Source organism: Microtus oregoni, unplaced genomic scaffold, assembly GCF_018167655.1.
Source record: "Microtus oregoni isolate MIOR12 unplaced genomic scaffold, Mior012 000074F_000, whole genome shotgun sequence".
In the NCBI taxonomy this organism is placed as follows: Eukaryota; Metazoa; Chordata; class Mammalia; order Rodentia; family Cricetidae; genus Microtus; species Microtus oregoni.
In genome coordinates, this window is record NW_024543987.1 from 923,340 (window position 1) to 944,241 (window position 20,902).

At 40.2% G+C, this 20,902-nt stretch overlaps 1 protein-coding gene across 5 annotated transcripts in view; it reads right to left on the reverse strand.

Annotated features, from left to right (window-relative positions):
- Window positions 1–6,086: 6,086 nt before the first annotated feature.
- The window catches only part of LOC121441193 (MAP7 domain-containing protein 2-like), a 132,849-nt gene continuing 118,033 nt past the window's right edge, over window positions 6,087–20,902 (reverse strand). For 3 of the 5 annotated variants that reach the window (XM_041642334.1, XM_041642335.1, XM_041642332.1), the window contains 7 exons: window positions 16,220–16,424; window positions 15,387–15,491; window positions 13,976–14,032; window positions 13,380–13,458; window positions 12,329–12,515; window positions 9,670–9,945; window positions 6,087–7,295 (listed from right to left, as the gene is read on the reverse strand). In XM_041642334.1, coding sequence (XP_041498268.1) covers window positions 9,696–9,945; window positions 12,329–12,515; window positions 13,380–13,458; window positions 13,976–14,032; window positions 15,387–15,491; window positions 16,220–16,424 — 883 coding nt within the window. In that variant the 3' untranslated portion in view covers window positions 6,087–7,295; window positions 9,670–9,695. The remainder of the gene's footprint in view (window positions 7,296–9,669; window positions 9,946–12,328; window positions 12,516–13,379; window positions 13,459–13,975; window positions 14,033–15,386; window positions 15,492–16,219; window positions 16,425–20,902) is intronic. The other 2 variants (XM_041642336.1, XM_041642333.1) reach the window with 1 other exon arrangement.

Genomic DNA, 20,902 nt, shown 5'->3' on the forward strand with positions numbered 1-20,902 from the left:
CAAAACGAAAACAATTAAGTCTGTGCATCACATGTCTTTCTGGTGCCAAGGGAGTCCAGAAGAGGGTGTTGAATCCCATGGAACTGAAGTTACAGATGGATGTAAGCTACCTGATATGGGTGCTGGGAATCAAACCCTGGCCTTCTTACCAACTGAGCTAACTTGCCAGCCCCAACACTCAGAAGACAGAGCCAGGTGAATCTCAGTGAGTTTGAAACCAGCCTAGTCTACATTCCAAGTTTCAGGATAGCCAGAGCTACCTAATAGAGAGATATTATCTAAAAAAAAAAAATACCACAGGCAGGTAGAGGGGGAGGGAGGGGAAAACCACTTCACCTTTCCATCTATAATTAACTAGCTAGTCCAGATACTGGCTACTGGTTTCTAAGCAAAAACACACAGTCTATTATATGAGTTACATTTTTTGAGACACAGCAGGTCCTTAGGCCACCTCGTTAAAACAATGTGCAAATAAAATTTCAACAGGGTATGCTTGACCTGAAGAAATAGCTTTACCAGTAAAGTGCTTTCATGTAACTATAGGGACCTGAGTTTGATTCCCAGTACCCACATAAATATCTGGGTGCAGCATTACATGACTGTAATATCAGTGCTAAAGAGGCAGAGACAGGTGGATCTCTGTAAGTCTAACCAAATATTTTAGCTCCAGATTTAGTGAGACCCCACCTCAAAAAATAAGTTGGAAAGAGACTGAAGAAGACATCCAATGTTGACTTCTGGCCTCTACAAACACATACCCAAACACATATATGCATACACACACACAAACACGTACACAGAGAGAGACATACTAGTTATCTTTTTGGTATGGCGTTACATTATGGATAATTTCTTGTTTAAAATCTATTTTCAGAACTAGAGAGATGGTTCACGGTCTGCTCTACCAGAAGATCTAAACTCAATTCCCAGTACCCACTTTGCTGTTTAGAAATATCTGCAATTCCAATCCCAGGAGATACAATACCCTCTCCTGGCCTCCATGGACACTACAGGAACACAGTGCACAGACATACACACAGGCAAAACTGTCATACACACAAAAGGGTGGAGAATGGAAATAAATTCTGTACGTGTAATACCTGAAGGTGTTCAGTTCTTACGCTCTGCCTTTAGCAAATGGCCTTTTGGGTCGTGGCAATTGATTATTTCTTTACAGTTTGAACTCCCAATTGCCTTTGTATCCTGACCTGGAAGTTGGCAGCAGAGCAGCATTCTTTGTCTCTTTAGTGCTTAACTAACAGGAGCAATCTTTCACACTGTAGGTTTTCTCACACATTTGAGTCCATGGTCATTGTTAAAGGCATATCTCCAAAGGCTCAGGATTTTTTTTTAAGTCAGGGTTTCTCTATCTAACAGTTCTGGCTCTCCTGGAACTTGCTTTGTAGACCAGGCTGACCTCAAACTCACAGAGATCCCCGTGGCTCTGCCTCCCAAGTGCTGGGATTACAGGCATGTACCACCACTGTCCATCCCTGGCTCAGGATTTTTGAAGAATCTTAAATCAGTTTCTCCTAATCTTTATCTCTTATTAACATAGAAGCCCATACTGAACACTTGATATGTGACACCAGTTAGCATGTGAGCCCAGGTTTTGGCACAAATGTGGACCTCCACAATATAGCCTGCCTTAAGTTACATAACCACCACCCTAATTTTTATGTTGAACAAATGGCTCTTGCTGAGAGTACTATTTTCAAGTCCACAGTCCTGCTTCCAGGTGCAATGAGGACATAACTCAATGATTAAAAGCCAGGCTGTGCACATGGCTAAGAAACCCTTGAAAAGACACACGGAAAGCTGTAAACCTAAGCCTTGGAAGAGAGAGGCAGAAGACTCAGGATCTTTAGCTATACAGAGAGCTCAAGGCCGGCAAGGATCACATGAGACCCTGTTTTAAAACAAAGTACTTCCTCCCCATAAAAAGTACACTCAAATGAAAATATTCAACTATTAGCAGCAAGATTGCAAAAATTTTGTGAATGAAGACCATGAAATTGGTTCTTTCATTCAGTGCTAGAATTGTGTGCTAGGTGAGTACTTTATCACAGAGGTGTATTATTAGCTCTGATTGTAAATGTTTAAAGCTGAAATTTTATAGTTTGTCAACTCTATCTCAAGACTGTCTAAAAATTTATTTGGTGGTTTTTTTTTTTTGTTTGCTTTTCTGAGATCAGGTCTCTCTACATAAGATAACCCTGGTCGTCTTGGAACTCACTACATAGACCAGGCTAGCCTGCCTGCCTCTACTGAGAATAAAAGTGTGTATCACAATGTTCAGCTTTTTTTGAATTTCTTAAAAAGAGGTTTCAGAGAGAAGGCAGAAATCCCTTTGTAATTAAGCATGCTCAGAGCTAGGATTTCCCCATAAGGGCTTTGGTTCTTCACTGCTATAAGTAGTAGCTTGTTTGGTGTGTGTGTGTGTGTGTGTGTGTGTGTGTGTGTGTGTGTTTGGTGTGTGTGTGTGTTTGGTGTGTGTGTGTGTGTGTGTGTGTGTGTGTGTGTGTGTGTGTGTGTTGCTTTTGGTGCCTGAACAGTATGGCAGCCTCCCCTCAGGGAACCAATCTGGGGCCCTTGAGCTAAAGCCAGCTCTGCCTAATTCTAGCTGTGTGTGTTGCCCTCTTGTACCTACCTTATGGCATGAACAAATCTTAATACCACATTGAATAACAAAGCTTAGTTCATGCTTCCTGTCATTGTAGCATACACAGAATCCTGCTGCTTAGTGAACTTCTGTCTCCCACTTCCTTAATGCAGCACATTCTGGAGCAATGGGCAGGAGGATTCTAAGAAGAGACCCTCAAACTTGCTATCTAAATTTTGTTCCACAAAGCATTAAACTACAATTGGAATCCACACCTTAGATGCTGCTTTTTCATTTCTTCACTATAACTTCTAAGCTCTTCTCTCACTCCATTCTAGAACCTAAACTTTGATGACCCTCTGAAACCCCTAAGTCATCTGTTACTTTTGTACAGGTACAAATGGTCAACCTCCAGCTTTATACAATATTAAATGCTAATGTACCTTCAATCTTGCTTGTTGCCAGTGCTATTTCCAATGGTATTCTAAATTTCTCTATCAGACTATACTGTTTTAAGTAATAAAAGTTTGATGCATCTTACAGTTTGCTGGGAGAAATCTCACCTTCCAAAAACTTAAGCTCCTTAGTTTTGTTTTTTAGTTTTGTTTTCTTACATAAACTGTACAATTCTAGTTTTGTCTGAAAAAAAAAAACCCATCGGTTAGCCAAAATGTGAGTGCCTCTTCACAATATTCACCATCTGCACATGCACAGATCTTCCCATCTAGCTTAACATTCCTTGGTCAAGCTTCAGAAAGTTACTTCTTGGATATGAGGCCCATCTGACTGTAACATCTGTCATCCCATTTATCCCCAGGGTTGATTCAGCTGATCTAGCTGGCTAGGCAGGTGTCCTGTTACTCTCTCCCTGGTCCATTCTTGTCCCTTCTTCTTCCATCCAAGCTTCATGCTTGGATAATTGAAGATAACGACTTTCCCTGATAGAGGACAAGTCTCTGCACAGGGTGTAGAGCAGCTGTGCTTCTCTGATAGAACCTTCAAATAATTTCTCAAGAGATATCTATTTCTAGAAGTGTGGGGGAGGATTTACAGGGATATTTAAAAATTCTAACAGAAAAAAACCAAACTATTGAATTTTTCTTAATAGTTGCCCTCCTGTGAAATTGTTTTCAGTTGTTCCTTAAGAGTTCTTGGGTGGAAGTATATAGCAAACTCTTGTTTCCATTTCTAAAATTTCTCACTTTCTTTCATAATCAGGACTCCCAAACAATGCTGAGAAGTGAAAATTGGAGTCGCCTTGTACTCTATCCAAAATAAAGTGTATATACTTACAAATAAATTTACTTTTTTGTATTATACCTAAATTTGTTCTCTCAAAGCATTTAATAAGAAACCTGCATACACCATGAAAACAATTAGAATATTCATGAACTAAAAATTTTTCTTAGGAATGATTGGTCATCACTGTCAGCCCAATGGCAGAGCTTATGATGACATAAACTACTTCTAATCCCCTGTCAAAGGCTCTGTCAGAAGAACCTGGGAAGGCTGTGCTGACTGGGCCCTTAGGTTCAGATTGCTCTAAAGTAAGTCACTATGAAGATTCAAAAGTCTAATCTCTAGGTTGGTACCATTAGTTAGGGAGTAGTAACAAGTCTATGGTCATGTATTGTGTGCAGATATTTTCTCTGATAAGAAATACCCCTTCTATCAAGGGAAAAAGATTTATTTATAAGATTGATGATGTAAATAAAAATAATAGACTCCTGAAATTTACAAGATTCACACGTCCCATCAAAGTTATATAAACAATTGCTGGTGAGAGCAGCCTCCTGCTGGCTAATCTGTCTGCATGTGCTTTGTAAGAACATTCTAAAACTCCAGGATGATGTTAAATGCCCCTCTGTATGTTGTGAATATGTTTTATTACCATTGGTTAATAAAAAAGCACAGGGCAGAATATCTAGGCAGGAAAAGCCAAACTGAATGCACAGAGAAAGAAGATGGACAAGGGAGGCACAAGCAGCTGCCAGGGAAGCAAGATGTAAAAAGCCATGAGCCACACAGTAAAATATAAACTAAAAGAAAGTTGTAAGAGCTATTTACTAATAAGGCTGAGCTAACAGGCCACAGTATGTAATTAATATTAAGCCTCTGAGTGGTTATTTTATTTTAATTAATTAATTTATTATATATACAGTGTTCTACCTGAATGTATACTGCAAGCCAGAAGAGGGCTTCAAATATGCTATTATAAATGGTTGTGAGCCACCATGTGGGTGGTAGGAATTGAATTTAGGACCTTTGGAAGAGCAGGAAGTGCTCTTAATCTCTGCGCTATCTCTCAAGCCCCTGAGTGGTTATTTTAAAAGCAGATGCAGGGCAAGACTGAATGAGAAACCTCCAGTTAGTCGTTATACCAGCAATTGAGTTTTTGAGAGTCATCACCACACTGAGGTAGTTTTTTATGTGATACAGTTACTGTTCATTCATCTGTGTGTCTGTAAATGATCTCTTGTCCATACACCTGAAGGAACCGCAATAAACTAACTGGTTCACTAAGCCAGGCTTGAGTTTCTGTCACTGTCAGTGCCTATCTTGGGTGAACAGATACTTGTTCATATCTCCCCAGGAAAAATCACACCACAAGCATAAAAAAAAAAACATCAGGTCTGGGGTTTCCACATCCTTGAAAGTAAGAACCAATACTACCATTACATTCATCTGAATGCCAAAATACTATATCAAAGTCTCATCAATTATACCACAATCAGTTATTTCTTCACTTAGCTAACAACTGCTTGAACCATTTCTTGTATGAAAGCACAGCAACCTAACATTCTCTGAAGTTCATCATGTTCTAGGGACAGGCCACCACCAAAGTCACAGCTCCACTTGGCACTGACAACTGAGGAATTTTTAATGATTTGGCAGAGAAAGAACACCTACACAGAAATCAATTGGTCTTTTTGCTCTACCTGGTTTCAGGTTTTAAAAATCTAAATTGGTTTCGGCAAGTTTCTTTACTGAGTGTACAGAAACAAAACACCAGCAAACCATCAGACTCTTCAATGAAAATGTATTTAACATTAAACAGAATGTGCACATCATGCAAATGAGGCATCACATGATCACAGTGTGCTGTGAGGTACAATGGAGCTCAATGAGATGGATGCGTAGCAAAATAAAGCTTTAATAAAAATGCCCAGGCCGGGCGGTGGTGGCGCACGCCTTTAATCCCAGCACTAGGGAGGCAGAGGGAGGTGGATCTCTGTGAGTTCGAGGCCAGCCTGGTCTACAAGAGCTAGTTCCAGGACAGGAACCAAAAGCTACGGAGAAACCCTGTCTCAAAAATCAAAAAAAAAAAAAAAAAAAAAAAAAAAAAAAAAAAAAAAAAAAAAAAAAAAGAAAAGAAAAGAAAAATGCCCGGTTATATTTTTAGATGTCAAGCCATGCTATCATCTGTGTGCTTGTCATAAAAGATATATCTCCTTTGATATATTCATCAAGGTCAAGGGGCACATTTTTAGTGGTATGCATTTTATTTAGACTATATCACATAAACATACATAGCTTCTGAGACTAATACATTCTTAAACTGTACCAGCTTTAAAAGTACAGAACAAGATCACTACTGAGATTTGTTTATATCTCTTGGTTGTAAATCTCAAAATTACAGATCTTTTCAAAAGGCTTAAGGTAAAAGTCAAAACAAAAAGTTCCAAAGAAAAGGTCATTTTAATAGTAAAGCTACATTTCACCACAAGAAATGCAAATTTTAAATATAGCATTATATGGCATAAAATGTATGGAGTGATACATTCTAGTGTCATTTTTCCACGTTCAGACTTTTTAACGTTAAAGTCTATTAAAGTGACATACTGGGACCAACTTGAGGCCCCTTTTCAAAGCACTGTGACTTTTTTTTATTACAGTTAAGCAAACATAGGAGCGAACAAAAAGAATCTCCCAAGATCCAATATAAAAACAATAGCAAAACCATAAAAACAACCACCTGCAGGAGACGTGATTCATTCAACTGAAAAGTCATTCAATGGTTTGGAGTGACAATTTGAAGATTTTAAAGGCATGATATGAAAAGGTCCTTGCTATCTTATGTTGCCCATGTATGCATAAGGGGAAAGAAATAATTTCCACTATTTAATTATTTATTCAACCGAACTTACTTAATGTCCAAACAAGTAATATGGGATAATGTTCTGCAGGTGATGAAGCTTAATAATAACAATAAATTAACAGAAACCTGAAAGGGAGAGAAAATGGCTAGATTTCTCCCCCACTAAAAAAATACAGGAATATAAGCAGCCCAGGTCAAGTACATGTTTAACTAGAGTGTGGATAAATAGAAGATTTTTATAGGAAGAGACATCTAAATGTCTATGTGCTCCAACTCTGGGAATGCAAGTGTCCTAAAGTGAGGTTCCCAGCCAGCATCACGCAGGATATGATATCAGAGAAGGACAAGGAAATGCTTTAGCAGCAGCTGAAGCTCATAAATAGGATCATAAAATGAAACTTTGCTAAAGCCCAACAAGGCAAAAATCTCAAGGTTTCTACCAAGAGAGGCCAGTGTTTGCCAAACAACCTAGGAATACAGTTACATTCTGATCTAGTAATTTGGAATCCAGCGGTTAAAGGCGAAAGAAGCTTCTTCAGGTGGCTAGCAGCTCAGATTTAATACCGACAGCTTCATGGGTGATCCAAACACCACCTGTGTCAATTCAAAAGCAAAACCAGGTAAGACCAAGGCAGAAACCAGTATCTTGCACTCTAGTTCTTCCTTGGCTAATACAGTATTTCTCAAGAAAGATAGAGTAGCAGTTTTTACAGAATCATTCTTTTAGTAGGGTCAAATGTTCCTCATATGGGACTTCTTTAAAATTGGCAGATGTTTTGAGATTTTCTGCCCTTGAGCGAAGAACAGTTCTCCAATGAGGAAGTAGGAGTAGTGCACAGTTTCAGGAAGGATGAAAGAAGAATGGGATGCTCCAAGCCACCAAGATTGTCCTTGCATACAAACCATGAAGTGTTTAATATCTCAAGCACTGTGGCAATAAACCACCATTGGTTTAGAAGGATTTGGGCACTAGTCTAAAGTTGGATAGTGAGGTAAGTGAATTGAATGGAAGTTAATTAAATCAAGGTATACTAACAACAAAAGAAACCTCTTAATGAATACTAAGTCATGCAACTGTCAAGGAGACAGAATGCTCAGGTAAATTTGCATTTTCAGTGTTCAAGAAAGCAGCCACTCTTGCAGAAGTTCAAGATCATTCTAGTCTACATAAGTTCAAGGTCAACCTAGTCTATGTGAGATCCTCTCTCAAAATATTAAAAGTGGCTTGTTTTGTATTTCCTCTCCTGTGTCAAAGGACTCCAGGGACTCTGCAGAAAACTGACTGAAGGAGTCTCGAGAGCCCACTGTCTATACTATAGATTCTACAGGCAAGGACTGAGGTCAGGTGGAAATAAGTACACAAAATACAACTTTGTAGTCTTCCCGTTCTATTACTGTATTTGGATATAAAAATTACACTAAATCAGGTTAGGAATCAAATTTCTATTAGAAGAATACAGAACCATAAAAAAAAGTGATGGAATTATAAGAGCCTAAAACCCTTTTTAAGAGTGTCCAATGACAGGAGGACTGAGAAGAAAGCTCAGTAGGAAAAGTGCTCGCTGTGAAGGCATCAGTATGAGTACAGATTCCCCAGCACACACATAGAAGATGTACGTGGCCACAGGTACTGGTAATCACAGTGTAGGGTGGGGGTGGGATTGCTGCAGCTCATTGTTCAGATAACCTAGCCAAAAAAGTTAGCTCCAGGTTTAGTGACAGACCCTGTCTCAAAGGAATATGGTCAAGAGCACTTGTGCACACACAAGCAGACACCATACACAAAAAAACCCGAAAAATTAATATAAAATGGCAGGAGCAATAGAAATTACTAACTTCTCCAAGGATTTGATTATAGACCCTAACTATGTTTGCACTGTTCAAAAATAAGTCCCAGGGGCTGGAGAGATGGCTCAGTGATTAAGAGTGCTTACTGTTCTTGCACAGGACCTGAATTTGATTCCCAGTACTTATGTCAGGAGGTTTACAACTGCCTGTAACTCCAGATCCAGGGGACATGTGATGCCTCTGACCTCCAGGGCCTTCACTCCTGTGTGTATCACACACACTTAAAATATTTTTTAAAAGTCCTAAAGTGAGTTCGAGACCAGCCTGGTCTACAAGAGCTAGTTCCAGGACAGGCTCCAAAACCACAAAGAAACCCTGTCTCGAACCCCCCCCCCCCAAAAAAAGTCCTAAAGTGAAATAAATCAAATGTAAAATATAAGTGTACACAAGTGTATAGTGCATATAACTGATAAAGACTCTCAACAAGAGAGTGACCAGTGTTGTTCAGTAGTAGAATATGAGCTTAGCATGTAAAACACAGCATGGAGAGGGGTAAAGGGAGAGAATAAGAAACTCCAGAGGCCAAAATGATAGAAACTGAGAAATCAGAAAAGAGTGAGCATCAGAGTGCCAGTGAGAACAAAAGCACTTTGGCAACAAACAAGCTCAGTGGTGGGGGAAAACCTTTCCTCTCTCACTTAAGTTAGGATCCAAAAACAGATGTCTGGTTGGGAAGGATCCAGAATAGATCAATAGAACAACTGACCATTTAATTCATCAGTCTGTATGAGTGTTTATAGGTAGAGAATGAGATGTCATGGAAGAAAACTAATAGGAGAAGTTCTCTTTGGAAGAATTACCCTCAGTATTCTCTCCTGGCCTCTGAAAAAGATGGTACCTGAAATAGATTGGCCATCAAACGTTCTCAACCTTTCTACCCAAAACTCCAAACAAAGAGGACAACGTGAGTAGGATACTACATTAGGGACTCACATATAAAGGAATTACTTAGAATCTTTCTCCTTCTGTGTGTGCTGCAATAAATATTCATTTATTTTCAATTTTTTATTTGTTATTTTCAAATAAAATTAGTTGTTCAAGAGGCTGGGTGGTATTTATTCAATCTTTACAAATCTCAGTTGGGGAATTATATATTTAGAGTATCATTAAAAGGCTATACCTTTCATTAAAAGAATGCTGTCTTTGTCAACAGAAGGTGTTCATAGTAGTTTCTTGCCCAGGACTGTTAAATCCTTCGATGAGGTTTTTGTTACAGTCATCAAGGCTGAGATTTTCACTGGATTTCTTGGGGAACGTAGGCGGGCCAGTAAAATCTAAGATATCTTGAAGTGCCCGGGCATTACCAGTTCCATTTTGGTCCAGAGACATTCCAGGAATCATTTCACTCACTGGTGAAAATTCTGGGATGGATATAAGCTCTTCTTTGGAAACAGGACTAGAAGAGATGAGGGAAACATAGAATGAGAGACAGAGAGGAGAGAAAACATGAGAATAAAACATGATGTGTTAATGTACTTTGTCCTTTTTGTGTGGTTTTGCTATACTGCTGTTATGGAAAAGATGAGGTAAGAAAACAACAACTGAGTTCACATCTGGTAAGCGGGTAGACACAAAATCCTTGTAGATGAGAACAAGGGAAGCAGGCAGGCAGGGCAGTGAAGAAGAGTGAACTCAGTGTCTGAGGGTTGAAAGGAAAAAACCTACAGGCACCACCACATTATTACAGAGAAGCAATGCCCTCCCGGAGCTTTTAGGCTGGGACATTCCAAGAGTAAGTAAAGACTAAAAGTTCGAAGTGAGCTGAAAAGGGCCCTAATTTGCCCTGGGGTCTCCTGGTGCTGCCCTTACAGCAGTATTGTCTATGGTGAGCTGCTTTTTTCTGTCCTTGGCCTCAGTTTCCTCCCCCTGTAAAGTGGGAAGAAGAATTTTTTTTTCTTCCTCCTACTACTCTTTTGAGATGTGAAATAACTATGCTGAGAATAGTTGATGCCGGGCCACATGAAGTGAAGTAAGTATGTGCTTAGTTAAAGTTGGAGAATGGGAACATGGAACGCACTGTAACCCTGGGCAACTACAGACCCAATCTGAACCACTGCCTTTCTAAAACCAGGCTTCCAATCCACCCGGACTTATCTAAATGTACCCAGCTGAGGCTAGCTTTTTCTTCCTTTCCCTAGAGATAAGAGGCGTTTCACTGTTGCTGTCTGCCATAGGATATGCAAAGGAACATATCCAGGTCCAGAAGACTAGTAGGCTAGGAATGAAGGGCCTGTCCCAGAAGACTCTTAACCTCTAGAATAAGGCTGATGCCAGTCTCTTCTTCCTTCATGAGACCTTAGGGAAGAAACTAGAAAACCCAGTCGATTTGTAGAAGCTCAAAGGATCTACTGCCCTCACACCTGAGCCACGGTAAGGCACAGTAACTGACCTAAGATCTTTGAGTATCTGTGCAAGCTGCCTTATTAAGTAGAAACATCTGGCCCCACCCACACCTTTCCACACAATTCCCTTCATTTCAACTCAAGAACACAGAGAAAATTTGGACATGGGTGCACATACCTACAATACCATTACTTAGGAGAATTAAAAGTTCAAGGTCAGTGTGAAGCACACAGTGATTTTTGAGGCCAGCCTGAGCTACATGAAACTCTGTCTCAAAAAAGCCAACTACAACCACCATCAACAACAATAAAGAGAATGCCACCATAAGCTTACATGTGGTTTCAGTAGATGTCTCTCTCTAAAAATTCAGTGTATGAAGCCCATTCACTTTTATGAATCCTAGCCAGTGGTACCATGTCTTCCTCCCCTCAACACAAAAAATCCCAAAACATAAAATAAAGCACACTTGGCTCAATATGGGTGTGTTAACAGTTATGATTACCTCTATTTTTCTTTCCTGGGAGCAGAGTGGCATCAGTCAGGGGAAGGCTGTGTTGGGGATATGGGAATATCCAGTAGAGGGTTGGTGGGGAGCCCCACTATCAGTCTATACAGAATTTTCTCTGCTGGTGACTTTGTAGACACAGGAGACCCCGTTGGTGGTTGGGCTATACCTCCTTTACTTGCAGGTGCACCTACTTCCCAGCTTCAGAGTGCTGCATAGTCAAAGATTCACAGCTGCTTCCTTTACTTTCGACAATTTCTTTTAACTAACAGGAGCCATTATGGTCACAGTTACTCCTGCATCATCCAACATGCAGTGCCTTGTCCACACTGAATGACTAATATATATTACCAAATATAGCGATAAAAAATGATGCCCTGGGGCTGGAGAGATGGCTCAGAGGTTAAGAGCACTGACTGCTCTTCCAGAGGTCCTGAGTTCAATTCCCAGCAACCACATGGTGGCTCACAGCCATCTGTAATGAGATCTGGTGCTCTCTTCTGGCCAGCAAGCATACAGACAGACAGAATACTGTATATATAATAAATAAATACATTTAAAAAAATGATGCCCTGGTGGAAAACCAACCTTTAGATTTCCCGGGAGATTGAGAACACATCTTGCTTAGTGCCTTCCCTCCCTCTACAGTCTTTCTCCAGTAAATGACAAGCCATGAAAACCCATCTTCCGTTCTGCTTCTAGGATGCCAAACTCAAGACACTTATATTACACCAGTGACACCTTTTCTATACCAACAAAACCTCCTTTCGAGGAGATTTCATTATGGATGGGGAAGATGAATGAAGAGATAAAATAAGAAAAGGTGTATTGTAAACAAACAACTAAAAGAAATGAAAAAGGTGGGAAAAGATGGAGCAACTGGCAATAAATGGCAAAGAGATAAAATTTAAATGCAAAATAAATAACATACCTCACATCCATAGATTGAACTTCTTCAGTTGAATCATCCAGACTGTTGGATTTCCCATCAAGGCCCTCCAGATGAACAGGTGCCCCAACTGGTTTAAGACCATTGGAGAAAATGTCTTGGGGAAAGGTTTCTGGAGCAGCATGCTCTGAGTCATTTACTTCCTGACAGGTGTTCAATCCACTGATTTCTGATCAAGAACACAAGTCTTCAGATGAATCAAAACTTTCAAATTTGATAAAGTAGTAAGAAACACATAACCAGGCAATTATTTTCATCCTTTCACCAGTAATACAATGGGGTCTTTTTGTTTGTTTAGTGGAAAGAACTGCCAATAACTCCATGCAATCAGCTTCACAAAGGAGAAGAAAATATGATCAAACTATCAGTGTCTACAGGGCCTCAGTTTAAGAGATAAGCCAGTTCTTAGTAATACCTGATTGTAGCACAAATAATAAAAACTCAGCGATAGATAGTGGGGCTCAACCTGAAGGTCAGATGAACAAAGCAGCCAGTCACTGGCCTCTTACCTCTACCTCAGTCTGAAATGGTAATCCTGCCTCCAGGAATTCTCAGAATGAGACCAAACTGAGAGCTGTCTTCTCCTGTCTTATATACTTCTCTAGTGGTTGAATTAAAGGCGTGCACCAATACCACCCAGTTTCTTTGGTAAACTAGTGTGACTACTGGGATTAAAGGTGTGTGTCACCACTGCCTGGTATGTATGGCTGACCAATGAGGCTGTTTCACTCTCTGACCTTCAGACAAGCTTTATCTCTTAAAATACAAACGAAATATCACTACACCTGATGTATAGTCAAGGTCCCTGGAAAGCATCCTGGGCCATGCATCAGTTATTAGAGCAGGTGAGAAAGGCAGTGGTTTCCCAAATGGAGTCAACAGTCCTTATGCTGGAAAGATGTCTCAGGAGGCAAAACGGCCAGCAGCCACACTGCCTTGGGACCTAGCTGCACTCCCCTGAACCCCAGCCCCAGCAGTAATGTTCACTAGTCCTCCTCACCTAAAGGACCCAGACACCAGACCTCACACTCACCTATTTTGTTGGGGACAACTGGTCTTGTCTTATTTTCCACATCTACCACAGGCTGAATCTCTACTTTGGGGTCTTCCTTCTAGAAACAAACAGAAGGGGATGACTACAAAAGAATGGGGAAGGGAGAAAAAAAAAGAAAAAGTATCCAATAAAAAATAACTATAAAAGGAAATAAAAGTTTTTAAAAACTCAATGGCAATGACTGGAGAAGAAATTAGGAAGGCAATAAAGGTTGAAATATTGACACTATAAAGAAAAACACTTTTTTAAAGCACCAGGGAGTATTCAGAACCCTTCTGGGACATAGCAGGAAGTGATTCTTTGATGCTCTGTGTTTTTATTAATTATTATGTCACTTTTCTCTTCAAACTACTGTGTCTTTCCTTGTGTCACTATCCCACTGCTCTGAGGGAATCTTTTACTTTCTTCATCTCTGAAATTTCTCTTTCCTTTCAGGTCTCAGTTCCGTCCTGAGCCTTGTCTTGAACAGAAGAGGATAAGTCTATTTTTTCTAGACATTTGTCTCAAACCTTCAACATCACTAAATGTATTCTGCTCTTCTTCACTCACGACATAATGGTTATCTGAATTCCCACCTTCACTTCTAGAGACGCATCACTCTTCCTTGTTCTCTTCATGATTTCATCTATTCTCTGTGTGTGGAACGTGTAAGAGAATAAAAAAATGTAAGAATAAATTAAATTAAGTAAGAATAAAGTTTTTTAAAAGCTGGCTCCATATGCAATTCATATTTCTTGAAAACATGTAAAAGATTAATGTCAGCAGATGAAAAGTACCAGAGAAAGGTTTCCATTGGTTCTGCAGAAGTCTTCCACTGCTACAAACAAGGTCAAAGGAGTACACAAATACAGATCTAGAACTAACATACAGTTTGTATACCAGCTTTCTCCTCCTTAAATGACATTCAAGAGGACTGCTATAGAAAGCAAAGTTGAATAGTAGCTCAGGATGGGTCACAGATCTCTTAGCTCCTAGACCTACAGCAATACAAAGCCCACACTGGGCCCAGGATACCACAAAAACAGTCCTTCATAATCAGTCTCCTTAAATCCAACTTTATATGTAAGTAGATTGTTTAAAAGGAATAAATATTTCAACTGAAAGACAAAACTGTTATATTAGATTCAGAAAGCAAGTCCTGACTATATGTTATTTACAAAGGATGCTCACAAAAACAAACAGGTTAAAAGAAAAATATGGAAAAAGATTTACCATCAAGACATTAATCATAAAAAGGCTGTCTGGGTGGTGGTGGCGCACTCCTTTAATCCCAGCACTCAGGAGGCAGAGGCAGGCGGATCTCTGTGAGTTTGAGGCCAGCCTGGTCTACAAGAGCTAGTTCCAGGACAGACTCCAAAGCTGCAGAGAAACCCTGTCTCGAGAAACTAAACAAATAAAAATAAAAATAAAAAGGCTGCCAAAGGAGACTTTAAGAAATAGTATTAGAGCTAACACTGGGAATGTTGGCACATGCCTTTAGTCCCAACACTCCACTCAGGAGGCAGAAACAAGCAGATCTCTGAGTTCAAGGCTAGCCTGATCTACAGGGTAAGTTCCAGGACAGCCAGTACTACAAAGAAACATCATCTTCAAAAGCAAACAAACAAACAAAAAATGAACTAAAAAGGGAATTTCATTAAAAAAATCTGTCGATTCAAAAAAAATGTAATTATCTGATATGTATTCAAGTAACAAGGCTTTAACATACACTGTGTGTGTGTAACAAAACTGACAGAAATGAAAGGCAAGATAGAAAAATTCGAAATCACAAAAAGAGATCTATTGTTTTCAGGGCTAAGGGTTGAACAAATGAGCTTATATGTGATAAATAATCTTACCATTGGGTTACATCTCCAGCCCACCAGTGGAGCTTTATGATCACTCCTTTCTCAGTAACCAATAGAACATGATGACAAAGAACATAATAAAGATATAGACTGGATTCACTTTCTGTTCCTTAAGTCTTCCTGATCCCTCAACTCTTACCTTCTTCCTCTCCAGTCGTTCCTGCTCAATCTGCAGCATGATCTGTTCTCTTTCTAAACGCATCTGTTTAACAGCCTCCTGTGCCTTTGCTTCTGCTGTTTCCTTCTGAAAGAAACAAATAAACCAAGAAATAGTTCTCACATATGGTGAAGGCCTCTGTGTTTGTGAGCAGGCCAGGAAATATGCACATAGGTAGACAATTTCAGAAGTTAATTCCCCCAAGGAGCAGTATTCCACACTAAGGAATAGTTTTGATAAGGTTTTGATAAGTGAATTGTCTAGTTTCCTTACTCCTCAGGAAGAAAATCCTAAGTCATGAGCTTTAGCCTCAGAGATCCCAAAGGCACTCAGCCACATTCATCAGTGTACTTATACTGACTTCATTCCCATTCCAGATTCATGGGATTTTTCTCCCAGATAAACCAGTGGCACCCAAATTCTTATTCCAATGTCTACCTCTACAAGAGAAATCCAAGCTCACATGGCACACATTAATAACTTCACTTTATTCCATATAAGTTATATTTAATAACCAGCACATGGAATTTATATAAAAACTTCAAGTTAAACCGGGCAGTGGTGGCGCACGCCTTTAATCACAGCACTCGGGAGGCAGAGGCAGGAGGATCTCTGTGAGTTCGAGGCCAGCCTGGTCTACAAGAGCTAGTGTCAGGACAGGAACCAAAAAACTACGGAGAAACCCTGTCTCGAAAAATAAAACAAAAAAACAAAAAAAAACTTCAAGTTATTATTATGAGTCATTCACACTGAACAAATTTTGCCCAATATTAACTAAGACCATTGAAAAACAAGTCTGAGACTTCAGACTGTACCTGCTTTTCAATGATGGCTTTTTCTTGTTTTTCCTTTTCTTGTTTCTCTTTTGACAACAGCTCCTCCTCAGCCTTCTGTTTTGCCTTCTCTCCTGCCTTTCTTTTCTCTTCTTCCTGTTGCTTCTTTTCTTCTTCTTGCTTACGGGCTTCTTCTAGGCGTAGCCTTTCCTCTTCTGCCTTTCTTTTCAATTCCTCTTTTTCCAGCCTTTTGAGAAAAAAAGCACTGTTAGAGGATGACACACTCCAAAGGCAAACTGCTAAAAGACCATGTGCTGACCATAGCAGGTAAAGCTCAACATGTTCATACACATGCATGGGAGAGAGAGAGAGAGAGAGAGAGAGAGAGAGAGAGAGAGAGAGAGAGAGAGAGAGAGAGAGAGAGAGACACGGAGACAGAGAAAGTGAGCAAGAGTGCGAGAGGCTGAAAGTGTTATAATAACACCCTTATGGTCCTAAATCTCCTTAAACCTCATTATCACAGAAAACATACATTCCTTCCCACACACCTACCCACCTCTGCTTATCCTTTTCCGTGCATCCACGGAAATCTCATTCTCATACCGAAAAGATTCCCTCTTACATACACTTCACTTCCCTTGAAAGTAGTTTTATTTTTTTTCTTATAAGAGAAAACATTTAATTGGGGCTGGCTTACAGTTTCAGAGGTTTATTCCATTATTATCTTGGTGGGGAGCATGGTGGTGTGCAGGCAGACACAGTGCTGCCTACATCTTCAGAAGGCAACAGAAAATCAGCTGAGATGCTGGGTGGTAGACTAAGCATAGGAAATCTCAAAGCCCACCCCACAGTGACACATTTCCACCAGCAAAGCCACACCTCCATGAAAGTAGTTATAAAACTAGCATAAAAAGACTGCCTTCTCATATGAAACTATTTCACAATTTTCAAGTATGAACCTCCCAATTTCATCCTTTTATACCAGCCCTCTAGCATAGGCCACCCAAGCCCACATTTGTCATTGTCACTAAACTACCTCTAGGCTCTAGTTTCTCTTCATACAGTAGAAATCTTTTCTTTTACTAATCTCGAGTTCACCAAACCTGTGAGCAGTTCTGTCATCCTCTTGATCCTTGTTATCATACCCATCCAATCCCAGGACTTCTTCCCTACCAAGCAGAAAGTGTTACCATTCAGTAGTTAATGGATATCTCTTGTCATTGGCCACTGGTGCGAGTCTTCATATAATGGCCTCCATCTCTCATTCTTTAACACTTCAAGCCCTCTTGAGTCCCTCATTGTCATAATTTGCCCACACCAGTGATGAGCTGGGCCTTTAATTGTTTAGTCTTGTGAATGAATATGTGAGTTCCACTGTTCACTATTCCTATGTGTTTTAAGTTTTCATTGAAAAAGTTTCATCTTTGCTATCAATCTTTGATCTGATCTTAGCTCATCCTTCTACGTCTTTGGTGACCTTCCCTAGTGAGAACTGTACAAACAACTTCTACCCTCTTCTCTGCCTCAGGATCTCCCCCATGCCTCTAGTCCCCACCTGAGCATTCCTATGATGACACAGAGGCCACTCTGTTTCCCAATTCCCAGGCTGGGTAGTCCTTAGTCCTCATGCCATTCCCTGTCTTCCTGGACTAGCTAGAGAAAGGCACAAAGCTGATCAATCTTGTGTTCCTTAGCCTCAGCTGCTATGTTTTTAGTCTCATCCCTTGGATTCTATATGGACAATTACTTTTTGTCAACCTTTACCATCATTCTAGTTGACAGAATTACCACTACTTTACAGAGAAAATTGGGGCCATTTCATCTTGCTTCTTAAATTTCACTCATTCACTGTATTATGACTGAGAATGTTCCCTGTTTGTTCTGATTAATATGGAAAGGACATAAATGCTACTACCACTTGTGCAGTTAATTCCATCCCCTCCCCATTGCTCTTACTTCTTTTGCTAGTTCCCATTCCTTCCTATGCCAGTTTTACCCTTCTACATACAACTTTGCATGGGCTGCAAAATACTCAGGTCTCAGGCAACCCAATTCACCCTCTTAAATTCTCTCCCATCTGCCTTCTGCTTATGGCTACCTTCTTATCTATTTCAAGATGCTTCCTGTCTTTATACCCATCTTCTTAATAATTTATCTCCAAAAATATGTTCATTGCCTAAATATCAAGACAAATATAGTCTAAACCTATATGTATGTCTTGCAACAGTCTGACAACACTAAATTTCCTTCGAGGCCCTCTTTACAGACTCTAGCCACTTGAGTGTTGCTGTCCTATCTCCCTCCACCTCTGTGTTACCTTGCTGCTACACTTGGAAGGCCAGCACCTGCCCTAGCTTGTACCCAAACCACCTGCCACCTAGAAACTTAGGTAGCCAGAAGTCAGGTATGAATAGCATTGTAGACCTCTGCCTGCAAATTCAGGCCTGTACTCTCATTTGGACAATGACTTCAGGTTGGCTGTGTGGCCTGGTCATGAGAAGCCTTACTCAAGTATTTTTTGATATGGGCTCCTAGCCATTGTTTCAGTTTTGACATGGAATGTATTCTGTAATCCCAGGAAGCTCTCCTGTTTGCTAGTCTCTACAAATGTCTTTCCCAGATTGCATCTAGGGTATCGGGTTTCTTGCCCCAACTCCAAGAATCTCATTGTTTATCTTGGGCTATCCCCAAGTCCAGAGGCTAGGATTGCTATGCGGGCATCTGAGAAAGCTCTGATATCACAACCATCTGGAACTAGACAAGCTTTTTTGCTCTCTTAGGGCCTAGTAGCCAAAACACCTAGTAAGCCCTTTCTTCAAAGGGAGTCTCCCAGATCCATGATTTGGACAGTGTTTCCCTCAACAGCTGGTGACAATAACTGGACTTTTCAGAGTTTAGTGCAAGTATCTTTATTTTTTTTGCTACATTCTCTCAACTGGTAATCACAATGCTGCAACTTTAACTATTGAAACTACTCAAAACAGATGTCAGGATGATCCTATTCCAAGAGATGTCCACTGTGTTCCAGCCCCAGGCTGTCTGGTACTTTCCTTTCTCACCTCGCATGTGGCACTATCAAAGCTTCACATTCTGACAAGAGAGAGGAAAACTGATTTGGGATTAAGTGTATTAATCTCAGATTCACCTAGGTCACAGGCTTCTATTTTATTTCCAACTATCTGTGTGTTCTGCAGGCATCTAGGTTTATCTTCTATCAGGTGGTTACTTTTTAGCTTTTCAGACTGATTCTTTTTTGCCTTTCCATGGTTTCTTATTGGGTATATCATCATCTTAAATACCATCCCCTCCAAATCTGTCTCTTTCTTTTTACTTGTGTGAGTCTGTATACACCCTTTTCTTTTGCCTTCATCATGAAATTTCAGCCCGTGAGTCCACTAAACCCACTGTTGTCACTGATGTCATTTTAGTTGAGCTTCTTCCACTTCACTGAGCACCAACCAACAGTGATCCGTGACTGTACTCTGGCCTTTTAAACTATTAACTAGAAAACGGAGACAGCCTGTGAACAAATGAGGCTATGTTAGTCAGCTGGAAGCTAAGCTCAAAGAGGAAAGAAATCAGCTCCCTCCCCAATACAGGACCAGAAAGGCCACAGAAGTGAGTTGACCTGCATCTTGAGAAAGAAAGACATATCATGTGACAAGGAGCATGAGTTCATGTGGAGACAAAGCACAAGTCAGGCTTTTGTGGTATGGAGCTGCATACTAGAGTACATGAGGAGGGATGCAGGCTTGCCTAGAGAGAGAGAAGGCAGAGGAGCAAGGAATGGCCAGTTCAGGGAAGAATTGTTGGTAGGTTTGGATAAATCCTGTAATCAAGACTTACTAGCAAGAAGCCAGGCAGGGGACAGGCAGTGGTGGCGCACACCTTTAATCCCAGCACTCAGGAGGCAAAGGCAGGTGGATCTCTGTGAGTTCGAGGCCAGCATGATCTACAAGAGCTAGTTCCAGGACAGGCACCAAAAACTACAGAGAAACCCTGTCTCAAAAATAAAATAAAAAAGACTCATTAGCAAGGACAACCATAATTTATTTAAGAAAAGTCACTCTGGAAACAGTGTGGACAGTGGACAAACTCTGGGAGGTCTGGAGCACTCAGTTAAGATTCCACAAACAGCCAGTGCATGCCTTTAATCCCAGCACTTGGGAGGCAGAGGTAGGCAGATCTCTGTGAATTCAAGGCCAGCCTGGTCTACAAAGCGAGTTTAAGGACAGCCAGTTACACAGAGAAACCCTGTCTCGAAAAAACAAACAAACAAACAAACAAAAGATTCCACATATACAGTCTAGCTGACCTATCTGGTGTGGGAGGAGCATAGTGGAGAATAGAGATGCTAAGATGAGTGCCAATGAAGACTTAAATAACAACTGATGTAATGTGAAGGATAATGGAAATGGAGAAAGCAGCTCTGAGATGTCTAACTTTGGAACAACATGGAGTACATGAAATGAACAAGAACTCTGAGTGATGTATACTAATTTATGCCTTCAAGATGCTGAATTTGAGGTAAATATGGGACACAATTTTATATATATATATATAGGTTTTGACCAAAGACAAAAGCTAGTTAACAGAACTTTCTTTTTTTTTTATTTATTTGTTTATTATGTATACAATATTCTGTATTGTGTGTGTGTCTGCCGGCCAGAAGAGGGCACCAGACATCATTACAGATGGTTGTGAGCCACGATATGGTTGCTGGGA